The sequence below is a fragment of the Staurois parvus genome, unplaced genomic scaffold (genome assembly GCF_062004578.1).
Source record: "Staurois parvus isolate SC_StPar_1 unplaced genomic scaffold, SC_StPar_1.0 ptg002046l, whole genome shotgun sequence".
In the NCBI taxonomy this organism is placed as follows: domain Eukaryota; kingdom Metazoa; phylum Chordata; class Amphibia; order Anura; family Ranidae; genus Staurois; species Staurois parvus.
Genome location: NW_028319842.1, coordinates 353,887 through 369,704, shown reverse-complemented (window position 1 = coordinate 369,704; position 15,818 = coordinate 353,887). Strand labels below are relative to the sequence as shown.

Genomic DNA, 15,818 nt, shown 5'->3' with positions numbered 1-15,818 from the left:
GCTTCTGAGTGGACCACCAACCAGCACTCCTACAGGCGACCTGTGCAACTTTGGGCCTAACTCCCGCTGTCCCACTCTCAGGGGAGTCCGGAACTTAGCCGCAAGGGAAGCCCTCTCTCCATTGGCCTCCATCACCAGGTATGTGATATAAGGTGGTGGTGGTGGTGCTGCTGCATGGACAGTTTCTACCTACAAGATGGCAGGAGTAGTGTCAGCATCTGCAGAGTAACAAAGATTTATGCTGGGGATGAGAGTGTTTGTGCTAGGAGGGGGAGGGAGAAGAGGATAAGTGCTAGGAGGTGGGATTGGGGGGGGGGGGATTTGCACTGTGATGAGCAAAATGCTGAGGCAGCAGTGGCGCACATTTTTTTGGGGGGAGGCATCATTTTGGGGGAGGATTTGTGCTGGGGTAATTTAGGGGGGGATGTGCTAGGAGGGGTGATTAGGGGGGATTTGTGCTGGGGTAATTTAGGGGGGATGTGCTAGGAGGGGTGATTAGGGGGGATTTGTGCTGGGGTAATTTAGGGGGGATGTGCTAGGAGGGGTGATTATGGGGGATTTGTGCTGGGAGGGGGGGGGGAGAGTATGCTGTTCTGGTAACAAAAGCTCTGTTAAAATATCATCTCAGGTGCTGGAACTGTGTTAAAGTACCACCTACCGGTGGTGTATTTAGGTTTTGTGCTGCCCTAGCAACACAAAAATCGGCGCCCCCCACAGAGAGACCCCGATATTGACTAACAACACTCCTGACTCCCACCCGAGAGAGCCTTCCACTACCACTGCCCCCCATACACCAGCCACCATCCCCCATGGCGAGAGAGAGAAAGACACTCACAGCTCCGGACATCCCTGGGAACGAGAGGTTGGCTCTGCATACACCGTCATGAAACCCGCAGCCTCTCTCGGAACCCACCAGGTCCCCATGCCGCGTTTGCCCTTTCTTCCATCCCTTCTTCCAAGGGGCAATGCTGCCCCCCCTGAAAAATGCCGCCCTAGGCAAATGCCTTGTTTGCCTTGTGGTAAATACACCCCTGCCACCTACGTGCTGAGAACTGTTGTACCCAAGTTGCCTGTGGTGTCCAGACTCTGATGACATACTGTTTAGGACTGTTGAGTAAGCACCTTGCTGATGTCCTCCATGTGTTGTATAGTACAACCAATTTACCAAATAATAATGGTGCCCCTCTCCTTGGTCTCTGCATGCCTTTACTTAATCTTGGGTACCAATCAGCTGGCCCTGCCCACACCCAGTGTGCACCTCTTTATTAGGTGGGCACACGGTGCCCCTGGTGGCCGGTGCTATAGTTGATGGGTCTGTTTCCTGGAGGTTTTGGATGTTCCCACCTGAGTGTTCCAGCTCCTCCTCTTGTATTCTCAGTAATATAAAATTATTGAAAAAAAACTCTAGCAGGGATGATAAGACCGCATCTCTCAGCAAGCTCTGAGTTCTCACCATCAAGAGACATATGAAATTGTCAGGTGATTTGATGAAAAAAAAAAGAAATATAATTTTCAGATGGACTATCCCCTCAAGAGACCTACAAGATTAATGAAGAATAACAGGATTTGGAGAAGAATTGTCCAAGATGAGGCTTGAACTTGTAGCCTTGGAGGATGCAGAAAAAGCTGGCAGATGGTACAAGTGTGTACACCTTCAGCATTTTATATGGATGAGTCAAAAATGAGTAACGTTCTGCAACCCACGGCTTCAACAACCAGTCAGCGATTTCAGCTCCTTTGCTTTTGTTATCCATTGGTAGCAAAAAAGAGGACTGCAATCACTATACTGCCCTCACCTGTCATTATACTGCCCTCACCTGTCATTATACTGCCCTAACCTGCCACTATAATACCCCAACCTACCACTATACTGCCCTCACCTGCCACTATACCGCCCTCACCTGCCATTATACTGCCCTAACCTGCCACTATACTACCCTAACCTGCCACTATACTGCCCTAACCTGCCACTATACTGCCCTAACCTGCCACTATAATACCCTAACCTGCCACTATACTACCCTAACCTGCCACTATACTGCCCTCACCTGCCATTATACTGCCCTAACCTGCCACTATACTACCCTAACCTGCCACTATACTGCCCTCACCTGCCATTATACTGCCCTCACCTGCCACTATACTGCCCTAACCTGCCACTATACTACCCTAACCTGCCACTATACTGCCCTAACCTGCCACTATAATACCCTAACCTGCCACTATACTACCCTAACCTGCCACTATACTGCCCTCACCTGCCACTATACTGCCCTAACCTGCCACTATACTACCCTAACCTGCCACTATAATACCCTAACCTGCCCCTATACTGCCCTCACCTGCCACTATACTACACTAACCTGCCACTATACTGCCCTCACCTGCCACTATACTACCTTAACCTGCCACTATACTGCCCTAACCTGTCACTATACTACTCTAACCTGCCACTATACTACCCTAACCTGCCACTATACCACCCTAACATGCCACTATACTGCCATCACCGGCCACTATACTGCCCTCACCTGCCACTATACTGCCCTCACCTTCCACTATACTACACTAACCTACCACTATACTACCCTAACCTGCCACTATACTACCCTCACCTGCCACTATACTGCCCTAACCAGCCACTATACTGCCCTCACCTGCCACTATACTACTCTAACCTGCCACTATACTACCCTAACCTGCCACTATACTACCCTAACCTGCCACTATACTACCCTAACCTGCCATTATACTACACTAACCTGCCACTATACTGCCCTAACCTGCCACTATACTACCCTAACCTGCCACTATACTACCCTAACCTGCCACTATACTACCCTAACCTGCCACTATACTGCCCTAACCAGCCACTATACTGCCCTCACCTGCCACTATACTGCCCTAACCAGCCAGTATACTGCCCTCACCTGCCACTATACTACCCTAACCTGCCACTATACTGCCCTCACCTGCCACTATACTGCCCTCACCTTCCACTATACTGCCCTAACCTGCCACTATACTGCCCTCACCTGCCACTATAATACCCTAACCTGCCACTATACTGCCCTAACCTGCCACTATAATACCCTAACCTGCCACTATACTACACTAACCTGCCACTATACTACACTAACCTGCCACTATACTGCCCTAACCTGCCACTATACTGCCCTAACCTGCCACTATACTACACTAACCTGCCACTATGCTGCCTTAACCTGCCACTATACTACCCTAACCTGCCACTATACTGCCCTAACCTGCCACTATATTACACTAACCTGCCACTATACTGCCCTAACCTGACACTATACTACCCTAACCTGCCACTATACTGCCCTAACCTGCCACTATATTACACTAACCTGCCACTATACTGCCCTAACCTGCCACTATATTACACTAACCTGCCACTATACTGCCCTAACCTGACACTATACTACCATAACCTGCCACTATAATACCAAAACCTGCCACTATAATACCATAAATTGACACAATACCACCCTAATCTGATACTTTACTGCCCTAGACTGACACTGAACTGTCCTTGACTGACACTATACTGATCTCAGTTATGCGTTGTGTGGGGAGGAGGAGCTCTGCTGCTTGTGCCCAGGCTGCGTGCAGTGCAGGGAAGGGAAAAGGAGCTGTGTCCCTGTCTTCTGCCCTGTCAGCAATGTCCCCTGTCTTCTTCTCTGCCATCAGTGCCCCCTGTCCCCTGCCTTGCTGACCTCACATCCTCCACCCCCCTGACATTGTTTACTGCACCCCCCACATTGGACAGGCTAGATCCGGCCCTGACTGCAATGTCATACTCGAACAGCCGTCCCTGAACAGGGATGGGGCCTTCAACACCACTCATGCTCCACATATGCTGTTTTAATATCTCTACCCTGGTGGTTTGACAACAATTCACACCTTCATCGGAGCCAGTCAAAGGATTAACACCTTTGCAGACTCTCAGTACCAAGGTTGGGACTACCAAGGTTGGGATAGAGTGGTTCCAAAACTTTCACACCTCCCATCCTGTTCTTGGACATTCCATGGGGGTTGGATTTAAGTGTCAGTGCTACCGTAGTGGATCTCTTAGATTGTAAGCTCCCAGGATCAGGGCCCTCCTAACCCTCTTGTATTGAACTGTATTGTTTCTGTATTGTCTCCCGTTATATTGTAAAGCGCTGAGCAAACTGTTGGCGCCATAAATCCTGTATAATAATAATAAAGTAACTGCTGCGGTATGTTTCTGAGACTCATTAGACCTGAAGAACTGGCTTGGAGAAGCCACAAAACGTCTTCAGCATCAGAGAACAAGTCCAGTTGAATGTCACCGACTACAGCTAGATATACCAAGACCTGGACCAATGGGAACCTTCACAGACATGAAGTAGGACACTCACTTTGGTGAGGGAGGAGAGCCGGAAGCCTCTGGCCTTTTCCTTGCCGGCGTTCTCGTTCAGGAAGTTGCCCAACGCCAGGACGTAGGCCAGCACTGCCGGAAACGTTTGGCTGCCCAGCAGCTGGCAACACGCTTTGATCTTCTGTAAAAGTAACTGTAGAAGAAGACTTTGTTCATTTCCATTCATAACTGGACACACTGTCACCTAATTTATTTTACATAGCATAGCGGACATTGCATACCTCCCAACTTTTTTGAGATGGGAACGAGGGACACCTATTAGCAAACGTATGTAAGCATAGGACACACCCCCTGCCACGCCCCCCTTAAAGGAGGATTATACAAAAAAAAAGATTAGTTGAACCCGCAAGTGCTTTTTCTTACCACTACTATTCCTTTATATTGGCTTTTGAATTTTACAGTTGCAACAATTTAAAATTTGGATGAAAATTTTAGCACCGTAAAACAATTTTTTGAAAGATAAATAGTGCATTTTATATACAACTATAGAGATCAGACCAAAATGAGGGGGGAAAGAGGGAAAGGGGGACTTTGTTCCAAATCAAGGACAGTCCCTCGAAATCAGGGACAGTTGGGAGGTATGCATTGGAAGGTAGACAATATGACTTCTATGTTGCTAAAATATGGAATCTATAATCACGTCAGTGTTATTTAGGTATACAAGTGATCAAAATCCACTCAAAAGCTGAACAACAAGTAAACATAAAAGGGTCTATTTAAAAAAAAAAAAATTTCATTGGCTGAATATCATAAGGATCCTTGCATGCTAAACAAAATTGTATCCTATTTTTTTCTAATAGATTAGTTCCTGCATCATCAGCTCCATCTCGCGGTCAGAACGCAGTACGTATTCTCCTTGCGGTATTTCTGAAAACTATACCACGTTTTTTTTTTTTAAATAAATATTTTATTTCTTTCAATATTTCCACTTAAACATCAATAAATAATCATATTATTATTATTAGTTATTATTATTAGTTATTAATATTAGTATTATTATTAGTTATTATTATTTATTATTAGTTATTATTATTAGTTATTATTAGTTATTATTATTAGTATTATTATTAGTTATTATTAGTTATTATTATTAGTTATTATTATTAGTTATTATTATTAGTTATTATTAGTTATTAATATTAGTATTATTATTAGTTATTATTATTTATTATTAGTTATTATTATTAGTATTATTATTAGTTATTATTAGTTATTATTATTAGTTATTATTATTAGTATTATTATTAGTTATTATTTTTAGTATTATTATTAGTTATTATTATTAGTATTATTATTAGTATTATTATTAGTTATTATTATTAGTAGTAGTATTATTATTATTAGTATTATTATTAGTTATTATTATTATTATTATTTATTATTATTAGTTATTATTATTATTAGTATTATTATTAGTTATTATTATTATTATTATTAGTTATTATTATTATTATTATTATTATTATTATTAGTTATTATTATTATTATTATTGCTGTTGTTATTATTATTATTTATTATTATTCAAATACAAAAAAAATCTCATTTAAACAGTTCTCCCCCAAAAAAACTTTCCCTCACCCATTCCCAACATCCCCCTCCCTTCCCACCCCCATCTTCCTCCAATATTCTCTTCTTTGTAGCACCCAGTTCCTCTTTATTTCCAGAATACTCTCAGAACTTCCTTCTCCTTCCTCCTAATTTATCCCTTTTTTCCTCCCTCTTTATCTCTCCCACTATATGATTTTCTATACACCTCCCATTTTTCCAATTTTTCCTGAAATCTCACCATTTTATCCTCCTCCATATGGCGAAGTTCCTCCATCTTATACACATAATCTACTCTATTTATCCGGTCTTTTATTTTTTGACTATACCACATTTTGACCACTAGATGGTGCTGATGATACAGGAATTAATCTATTAGAAAATAATTTGGTGAAATTTTGTTTTGCTTGCACAAATGTTTCTGACGTTTGTGCAAAAAATGTTTTATAAAAAGCCTCTAGGATGACACAGTTGACATGCATATATGGGAGCTGCCTTAACCACCATAGTATTTGTAACCATGGCCATCCAGCCCTGAAATTTACAGCACAGCTGTCCCCCGTGACCGGACTTTTCCCTTCTGCATTTATAGAATGCAGGTCGGTCACCTTCCCACCCCCAGCCTGTGATTGGACGTTGAGGGAGCAGTAAGTATGTTGAAGAGCCGATTCTACTCTATCGTCCTGCCAGCACATGTTCATGTAGCACAGCCTGATTGGCTACACTCCCTCTCCCAAGCTGCACAGGACCATACCAAGCAATATCCAGGCAGCATCAGGGGCAGACTGACCATTCGTGCACTCGGGCACTGCCCGAGGGCCCAGGGTCAGTAGGGGGCCCCATGAGATGCCCCTGGTACCTTCATAGGCTTTTTTGGGTGTGGTTTGAGTGTGGGTGAGGACACAGGGGCCCCATGATCCCCTATTGCCTGGAGGCCCCATGAGTTGTCAGTCTGCCCCTGGGCAGCATGGTGACCGAGCTGTCAAAGTCATGATTGGGAGCCTGCCAATCATGTGACTACTGTGGCAGCCAATCTCAGTGGTCGCGTGAATGGGCAGTCCTTCCCGCCTAAAGTATAAATGGCTGCTGTGTTACAGAATTGCATACCGGTTGCAGATATTTCATGTAGCCGGGTAGTTCCCGTATTGTCAGCAGAGTGTCGAGTCTCGGGCACAGATCAGGAATCTTACACATCTGTAGGAAACAGGAATGAGTACAGTGCATGAATGTAGTGCCCAGCTCTGCAGTAGAGCGCCCCCTTCTGGTTTGAGCTCTTTTGTGCAGGAATTTGCATCATAATATTAAACCAGATCCAAACACTTATACTAGCTGTTTATAAAATACATTTAAGGCTGGCCATACACTATACAATTTTCTTTAGATTTTTGCTTTAGATTTTCCATAAACCATATAATAGGAGGTCACACCCAAACAACACTTTCAGTTGTATCCAATTAGGCAGGGCCTTGTACTACACAGTTGAAGGTAAATCTAAAGGAAATTGGGCAGAAAATGGTATAGTGTATGGCCAGCCTTAGTTTTGAGTAAACCCTAAAAACTTATTTGTTCCCTTTTGGTCTGTTAAATAAACCTCTGAAAATGTTTTATTGTATCTGTTTTTAAAAAATTACCTGTTAGAAAAATTGTCTACTGCCTGTGTGCTCAACCTGTGCTGACTCTTACCTGTTACGTTGTTCCCAGCGCTCTCCGTGGGGATACAGAACAGCTTCCCTATATATAATTATAACGAAGAGGAGAGGATGTGTTCTGTAGTCCCGCCCTAGGGTGGCAATGCTTGTTCTCACCATAGATACAATGCAGTGAGTTACATTGGGGGTCAGTGGGAAGAATGTCCCTTACATTGGTGATCAGTGGGAAGAATGTCCCTTACATTGGAGGTCAGTGGGAAGAATGTCCCTTACATTGGTGATCAGTGGGAAGAATGTCCCTTACATTGGAGGTCAGTGGGAAGAATGTCCCTTACATTGGGGGTCAGTGGGAAGAATGTCCCTTACATTGGGGGTCAGTGGGAAGAATGTCCCTTACATTGGTGGTCAGTGGGAAGAGTGTCCCTTACATTGGTGATCAGTGGGAAGAATGTCCCTTACATTGGTGGTCAGTGGGAAGAATGTTCCTTACAGTGGAGATCAGTGGAAAGAATGCCCCTTACAGTGGGAAGAAGAGCCTGGTATGGATAGGCAGGGACCCCCAAGCCGTTTTATTCCTCAAATTTTTAATTGCTGGCATTCTTTTGTTTACATTCAGCTGTTAGCAGGAAACCCAGCTGACAGCTGATGAGTCATCAGTTGCTAAGGAAACAGCGGCCAGCCAGCTCCCTAGCTACCAGCTATTCTTTACACAGAATTCAGATTGGTCAATTTGAATTTTAATCCTACCAAAAACTTAGAACATGAATACACCAAATGAAATTGAACAAATTTTTCTTAAAAAATTCAAAAAGCGTAAAAAAAGCATGAAAAAAGCACGTCCAAAACGTGCGTGCAAAAATACAAAACACACCCCAAAAAGCACTGCAAAAATTGATCAAACTCACACTGCATTGTGAACGAGCCAAATGGAACCTTTACAGTGATTTTCAGAATGCCACCCTTACAGACAGCTCAGAAGATCATTGGTGTCTTGCTGCTTGCTCTGCTATGTGGCGTTGGCCCCAGAACTTATGCAGGCACCACCAAATGGGAGGTCAACCAGCCACAGCTCAAGTAACCCCTACCAGCTTCTGGAGGAACCCAAGGGTTGCCATAGGACCTTGGTTGAGAATGGCCGCTCTATCACTTTAACGATCTTCTATATGGATTGAGTTCAGCATGAATAAAAACAAAATTCGGCCACGCTTCCAAGATCATCATATCTAGAGATGAGCGAATTATTCAAAAATTCGATTCGGCTGATTCGCCGAATTTGAGGAAGAAATTCGATTCGATGCGAATCTATTCGCTGCGAATTTAACTTATAAAAAGGGTTTCTAGGCTTCAGAGAGCCTTTATATTAGTGCAGAACACTGTACCTTTAATTTAAATTTACCTTTCATTCTTCTTTTCATTCTTCTCATTCTTCTTCTCATTCTTCTTCTCATTCTTCTTTTCATTCTTCTTCTCATTCTTCTTTTCATTCTTCTTCTTCTTTTCATTCTTCTTTTCATTCTTCTCATTCTTCTTTTCATTCTTCTTTTCATTCTTCTTCTCATTCTTCTTTTCATTCTTCTTCTTCTTTTCATTCTTCTTTTCATTCTTCTTCTTCTTTTCATTCTTCTTCTTCTTCTTTTCATTCTTCTCATTCTTCTTTTCATTCTTCTCATTCTTCTTCTCATTCTTCTTTTCATTCTTCTTCTCATTCTTCTTTTCATTCTTCTTCTTCTTTTCATTCTTCTTTTCATTCTTCTCATTCTTCTTTTCATTCTTCTTTTCATTCCTCTTCTCATTCTTCTTTTCATGAAGAAGAAAAGAAGAATGAGAAGAATGAAAAGAAGAATGAAAAGAAGAAGAAGAATGAAAAGAAGAATGAGAAGAAGAATGAAAAGAAGAATGAAAAGAAGAATGAAAAGAAGAATGAAAAGAAGAAGTATTCCAGTACAGCAAAAAGTGTATCTGCAGAGAGCTCCGCTATTTCTGACAGTTCTCTGACAGTTCCTTCACATTTACAGCGGTTGAAACATTGTATCTGTTTCCGAATAAAAACATCTGTATCCTAAATGGAAACAAATAGATACAATGTTTCAACCGCTGTACATGTGAAGGAACTGTCAGAGAACTGTCAGAAATAGCGGAGCTCTCTGCAGGGACACTTTTGCCGGCTGATCGGGAAAAATCCGATTCGCGCACCCGAAGTATGCTAATATTCGGATTCGACGCGAATCAAATTTTTCCTGAAATTCGAAACGAATTCCACTTCGCCTGGTTCGATTCGCTCATCTCTAATCATATCATTTAGGCCAGTTTTGTGAAGAACGCTGACCTCTGTTGCCTTCAGTTCAGGCAGAAGTGAAAGAGCAATGTTGAGGAAATCAGTATAAACACACAACTAGCTCCAGAAGGCCAAGAAGCCCTGCGGTGACCCGATTACATTTAATATAACATCTTGTTTTCTGCAGTAAATCTGTTCAATACAATAAAAAAGAAGAAAAATTCAAGAGCCGTGGAATCTCGCCTCTTTAAATCCCCCACAACGGCTTAGCTTGTAATGACAACTTTTCTCATGAGTAACGACCTTTGCAACCTTACGCTTCCCCATTTATCCACAATATATTATTGTAATTAGTTATTTCGGTCACTTTTGTACAATTTTAACCATCACCTTGGCCACCAGCACCTGTGGAGGAGTTGTATTCTTTTGTCTAAACGCTCTGTAGCAGAAAAGAAAGTCAGGTTATCTGATGAATCAATGCAAAGCTCTCCCGCCCCTTCCACCAGTACATGGATGTTCCCTCACCTCTGCGACATGGAAGGAAAATTCCAAGCGGCGACAAAAACCTCATTCAGTTGAAGACGCGTGTTATGAATGCACTTAGCTATTTCTATTTTCTATAGTCCCTTTATTTACAGAGTCATTATGCCGACAATTATTCCTCTCCATCCTGAATATCTTTGTCATCTACCTTTTGTTTCATAGACTTTTGTCTTTTGTTTGATACGGCGTATTCAGGGCAAAAGGCAACTTACGTTCATTAGGGAAAGTCTTTGAGGCATGGCTGACGAGATTGAATCTGGGATCTTAATAAAAAGAAGTACAATAGCATTTTTTAAAAATTCTTTCATCAAAAAAGCTCCTCATCCCATAGATCAGCTATTCTCAACCAGGGTCCAAGGAAACGTAGGGTTCCTCCAGAGGTTGCTAGGGTTTCCTTGAATTGTGACTAATTGATCTGATGGTGCCTACATAGTCCAGTGCCAATGCCACTCGGAGGAGCCTGTGGTATGATTCCAATTGTCCTTTTAGCTGTCAGCAAGAGTGGCATTCTGACTGCCACTGTAAGGGGGGGCATTCTTTCCACCACCAAACATGACCCACAAATTTTTTTCAGGGGTTCTCCTAGACCTGAAAAAGGTTGAGAAAGGCTGCTGAAGAAACACAGTGGCTGGGAGGGGTGCTGTACCTTCTGGTCGCATCCCTTTCTGAAAAGTTACCCTCTTTCATAAGTGGGTTCAAAATGAACAGCCTGATTTATGATGTCCTGTTGGAGGACTGACAATTGTTGGATGCAGAAGCAGGATAAGAAATCCTCACTACATATTTTGACCTTACCCTAAAAAGAATGCACAGGTGGCACAAGCATTCCCTTAAAGGCCATAAGATCTGGAAGGTGCCACCCATGGGTATCAAACTAGGACTGGTGACCCCCCTCTGAGGACATGTTTTGACACGATACACGTCGGGAGGAGCCACACAACGCCGTAACGTCACGCCGCCGGAGCAACGTGGCCATCTTTAAATACCTGACGTTTAGTCACACTGCTGTCTGGATTATACCCACTGTTTTACTTCTACCGTTTCTGATGCATCAATAATAAAGTTTTTCTAATACCTACTACACTATGAGAGTGTTCCTGTTTCCACCCCTTGGGGGAGTACTTTAAATTCAAAGACCCACCATCCCTGGACAGGCTGTTATTCCTTACGGATACTTGGTGACACTACCCTGGAAGGAACAAGGATCCCCAGTACTTGGTACACTACCTGATGACCCATCCCTTAGAGGGAAGATCTTTCAGCGTCAGGCTCCAATAGATGACATCTTGATTTATTATATAAAAGCGCTATTACTATGCGCGTCCGGTGAGTGCGCATTACTTACACCACTATAGCACTGCTTGCCGGATCAAGATGCACCTTTGTCACCTTATTGGAACTTTTTATAATTGTTTGAGATGCTTTTAAATGATGATTCAGTTTAGTTCCTCTAAATTGTGTTATAGATCAGTTGTTTTTATTATCCTTTTGGACACCATATATATATATATATAATATATATATTTATATATATATATATATATATATATATATCTGTCTTAGCGCTGCACGATTCCATTTTTTGATACTTTAGGTTCATTAAACTACTTGTTTGCCCTCTCTTTGGAATCCATTGGCCATCAGCTGCTCAAAGACCTAAGACCGTCTACCCTTCTGGCCAAAATGAGTATTGTTACTGTTTGCCTGTAGCTCAGGGACTGGTGGATGAGGAATGCCTTTTAAATAATTAGATTTTTTTTTACAAGGCCTTTCTCATCAACCAGGACCTAAGCTACATTTGTGAAAAGCCTGCACTCCTGACCGTCCTTTGAAGGGTCAAACATCTGAAAGAGATTTCTCCCATACTAACCCAAACCTATGCCAACACCATCCCAGGATCTCAAGTCCAGCACCACCTACACATTTTAACAGATCATATGCCTGTAGGCACCTTCAGATCAGTTTTTTTCTGCTACTTAATAATCTATCACCATTTATAGAACTTGTTGTGTAGTTGAAAGACTTTAAGGTGTTTTTTGCACTTTCATGATGACATGGAAAGGAAAAGTAATAAGAAATTAACAGGAAGATGGCCTACCACCCTAGGTCATGGTCATATGGATCTACCACAGATCTAAGCCTGGCTGGACTGTCTACAGAACTATAGTCCAATCAGGCCATCAAATTCAACACCTTTCATTGTACTGAATCCATTGCAAGCCCCAATGAAACTCTAAAACTTTTCAAGTTACTTTCTCTACAACAAAACCTCAGGCTGCAGAATTGGAATCATTTTTAACAAATAAAGAGCAGCACCCATTACCTGCAGCATGAACTGGTCCACAATATGCAGCTCGGACAAAGGTCCCTTGTAGTTTTTATACATGGCGATATCTTTCGTTGTGGGAACATACCTGAAACAAGTTGAACAGATGTTATTTCAAACCTCTGTCTCCTCTTAATTGAAGTCACCGGGGCAGTAAATGACTTGAACATTGCTAAAGCTGAGTGTATGCTAATAGAATTTCGTTCAACATTTTGTGTTGTAAGAACCTTGTAATAACATTCGTTCATTTTTCTAATGATTAGCGGGGGTCGAATCAATGTTCGCCTTCGACTGCAAAGACAAGGAAATTCAAAGGAGCAGGATGGAAAATTTTGTAATTAAAAGTTAAGGCGGAACTAAACCCTCCTATCCTTTTCATCCAATCAAGCTGCCATCTTAGCTTCTGTTTGATTTGCAGTTGTCATGGTGCTGCACATGTGATCAGTTATGACACCAGCCATTTGATGGTTTGACAGTTTGGCTGAGAGCACAAGCATTCCCAGCATTCCTGGAATATACCTGCTTTTTTTTTTAAATCATTGAGTCAATGGGATCAGTTCCACTTAAAAATGTTAAGAGCAAATTAAATCTTGAACTACTTTCGAGACTCTGGAATGTTTTGAGAATTTTTGTACAAATTTTCATTCTAAATTCTAAAAGTGTATAACCAGCTTAAAGCGGAACTAAACCCTCCTATCTTTTTCAGCCATGGAAGCTGCCACCAACCATTTGATGGTTTGACAGTTTGGTTGAGAGCACAAGCAAATGTGAGAGTTAGCATTGGCGGCATGCCGGGAATGTAACTGCTTTTTGAAACCATTAAATCGATGGGTTTAATTCCAGTTTAACCACTTGAGGACCACCCTATAGCACTTTTACTGCTACATGATTTTGCACTTGCTACATAGGGGGTAAGTGCGTGCACCGCCAGCGGCTCGCTTCTACTGTGAACACTCATAGCAGAAGCCAATCTGTGAGTCCCAGTGAATGCATGTTCACCGGCACCAGCCGATCGTTGGGCGGGAGAGAGAACAGAGCTCTGTCTATGTAAACAAGGCAAAGCTCTGTTCTGACAGGTAGTGAACTGACGGATCGTGCATCCCTGCAAAGCTGGGAACACAATCCTTCAGTTCCTGTAGCAACAGCGCCACCCAGTGTACACCAAACACATAGCTAGGCACACATTTAACCCTTTGATTGCCCTGTTCTGACAACTGATTGCTCTGTTGTGACAGGTGGTGAACTGATGGATCGTGTGTCCCTGCAAAGCTGGAAACACGATCCTTTAGTTCCTAAAGCAACAGCGCCACCCAGTGTACACCAAACACATAGCTAGGCACACATTTAACCCTTTGATTGCCCTGTTCTGACAACTGATTGCTCTGTTCTGACAGGTGGTGAACTGACGGATCTTGTGTCCCTGCAAAGCTGGAAACACGATCCTTTAGTTCCTAAAGCAACAGCGCCACCCAGTGTACACCAAACACATAGCTAGGCACACATTTAACCCTTTGATTGCCCTGTTCTGACAACTGATTGCTCTGTTGTGACAGGTGGTGAACTGACTGATCGTGTGTCCCTGCAAATCTGGGAACAGGATCCTTTATTCCTGTAGCAACAGCGCCACCTAGTGTACACCAAACACATAGCTAGGCACACATTTAACCATTTGATTGCCCTAGATGTTAACCCCTTCCCAACCAGTGTCAATAGTACAGTGATCAGTGAATATTTTTAGCACTGATCACTGTATTAGTGTCACTGGTTCCCACAAAGTGTCAGTTAATGTAGAAATGTCCTCCAAAATATCTCAATCCTGACATAAGTCACTGATCGCCGCCATTACTAGTATTAAAGATGACAAACTTCCAGTGTATGTCCCATAGTTTGTAAAGGCTATAACTTTTACGCAAACTGATCGCTATACACTTATTTGGATTTTTTTCTACCAAAAATATGTAGCAGAATACATTTTGGCCTAAATTTATAAAGAATTTTTTTTTCTATTGGATATGTTTTACAGTAGAAAATTAAAATAAATATATTTCTTTTTCAAAATTGTCACTCTTTTCAACCAAAAATATGTAGCAGGATACATTTTGGCCTAAATTCATAAAGAAATTTGATTTTTTAAATTTTTTTTATTGGATATGTTTTATAGTAGAAAATAAAATAAATAAATATATATATATATATATATATATATATATATATATATTTATATATACTGTATATATATATTTTTTTCTAAATTGTCATTCTTTTTTTGTTTATAACGCAAAAAAGTAAAAACCGCAGAGGTGATCAAATACCACCAAAAGAAAGATCTATTTGTGGTAAAAAAAAAAGGACATAAATTTCATTCATGTACAGCTTTGAAAGACCGCGCAATTTTCAGTTAAAGTAGCGCAACGCCATATCGGAAAAAATGGCCTGGTCAGAAAGGGGGGTAAATCTTCCGGAGGGCAAGTGGTTAAGTAACACATTGAAGACGAAACCCTCATATTTATATCAGTTACCTTCTGAGATTAGTCAGATGTTCATCCGACAATCCACCATCACACTCTTTAATAATTAACAGTTTCTCTTTCAGCTGCTCGGGATCCAAGTGGAAGCTTTTTAGAACTATATCTGGAGAGAGGAATTATGCCATGAGGTCAGCAAGAAATAACAAAAACACATTTTCTGGAAAATAAAAAAATGTACAGTGGATAACCATTAAAATATTATTTTTGATGTAAGAATTTCTGGTCAACCCCCCTGGTACCAGGGGCATCTCATTGGGCCCCCTACTGACCCTGGGCCCTCGGGCAGTGCCCGTGTTCCAAAATGGTCAGTCCGCCCCTGCTTCCAAGTCAGACTGGAATAACTGTTACTAATCAGAGGTGGGAGCCTTCAACACTATATGTTACCCCCAAACCTTAACATCTATACCCCAGAGATTTGACCAAAATTCACACTTTCTGCAACAAATCTTGAACAATTAAGACTCGTCTCAGATTTACTGTCACCATAGGATTGGAGTATGAGATTAGAATGTGGTTACATAGTTA

General features: G+C 41.8%; 1 protein-coding gene across 1 annotated transcript in view; it reads right to left on the bottom strand.

The window, feature by feature from the left end:
• LOC149432926 (uncharacterized) overlaps nt 1-15,818 on the bottom strand; it is a 123,695-nt gene that overhangs the window by 47,975 nt on the left and 59,902 nt on the right. Inside the window, exons 9-12 of the mRNA XM_089664801.1 lie at nt 15,285-15,396; nt 12,763-12,853; nt 7,080-7,166; nt 4,407-4,559 (exon numbers count right to left, since the gene is read on the bottom strand). Coding sequence (XP_089520927.1) covers nt 4,407-4,559; nt 7,080-7,166; nt 12,763-12,853; nt 15,285-15,396 — 443 coding nt within the window. The remainder of the gene's footprint in view (nt 1-4,406; nt 4,560-7,079; nt 7,167-12,762; nt 12,854-15,284; nt 15,397-15,818) is intronic.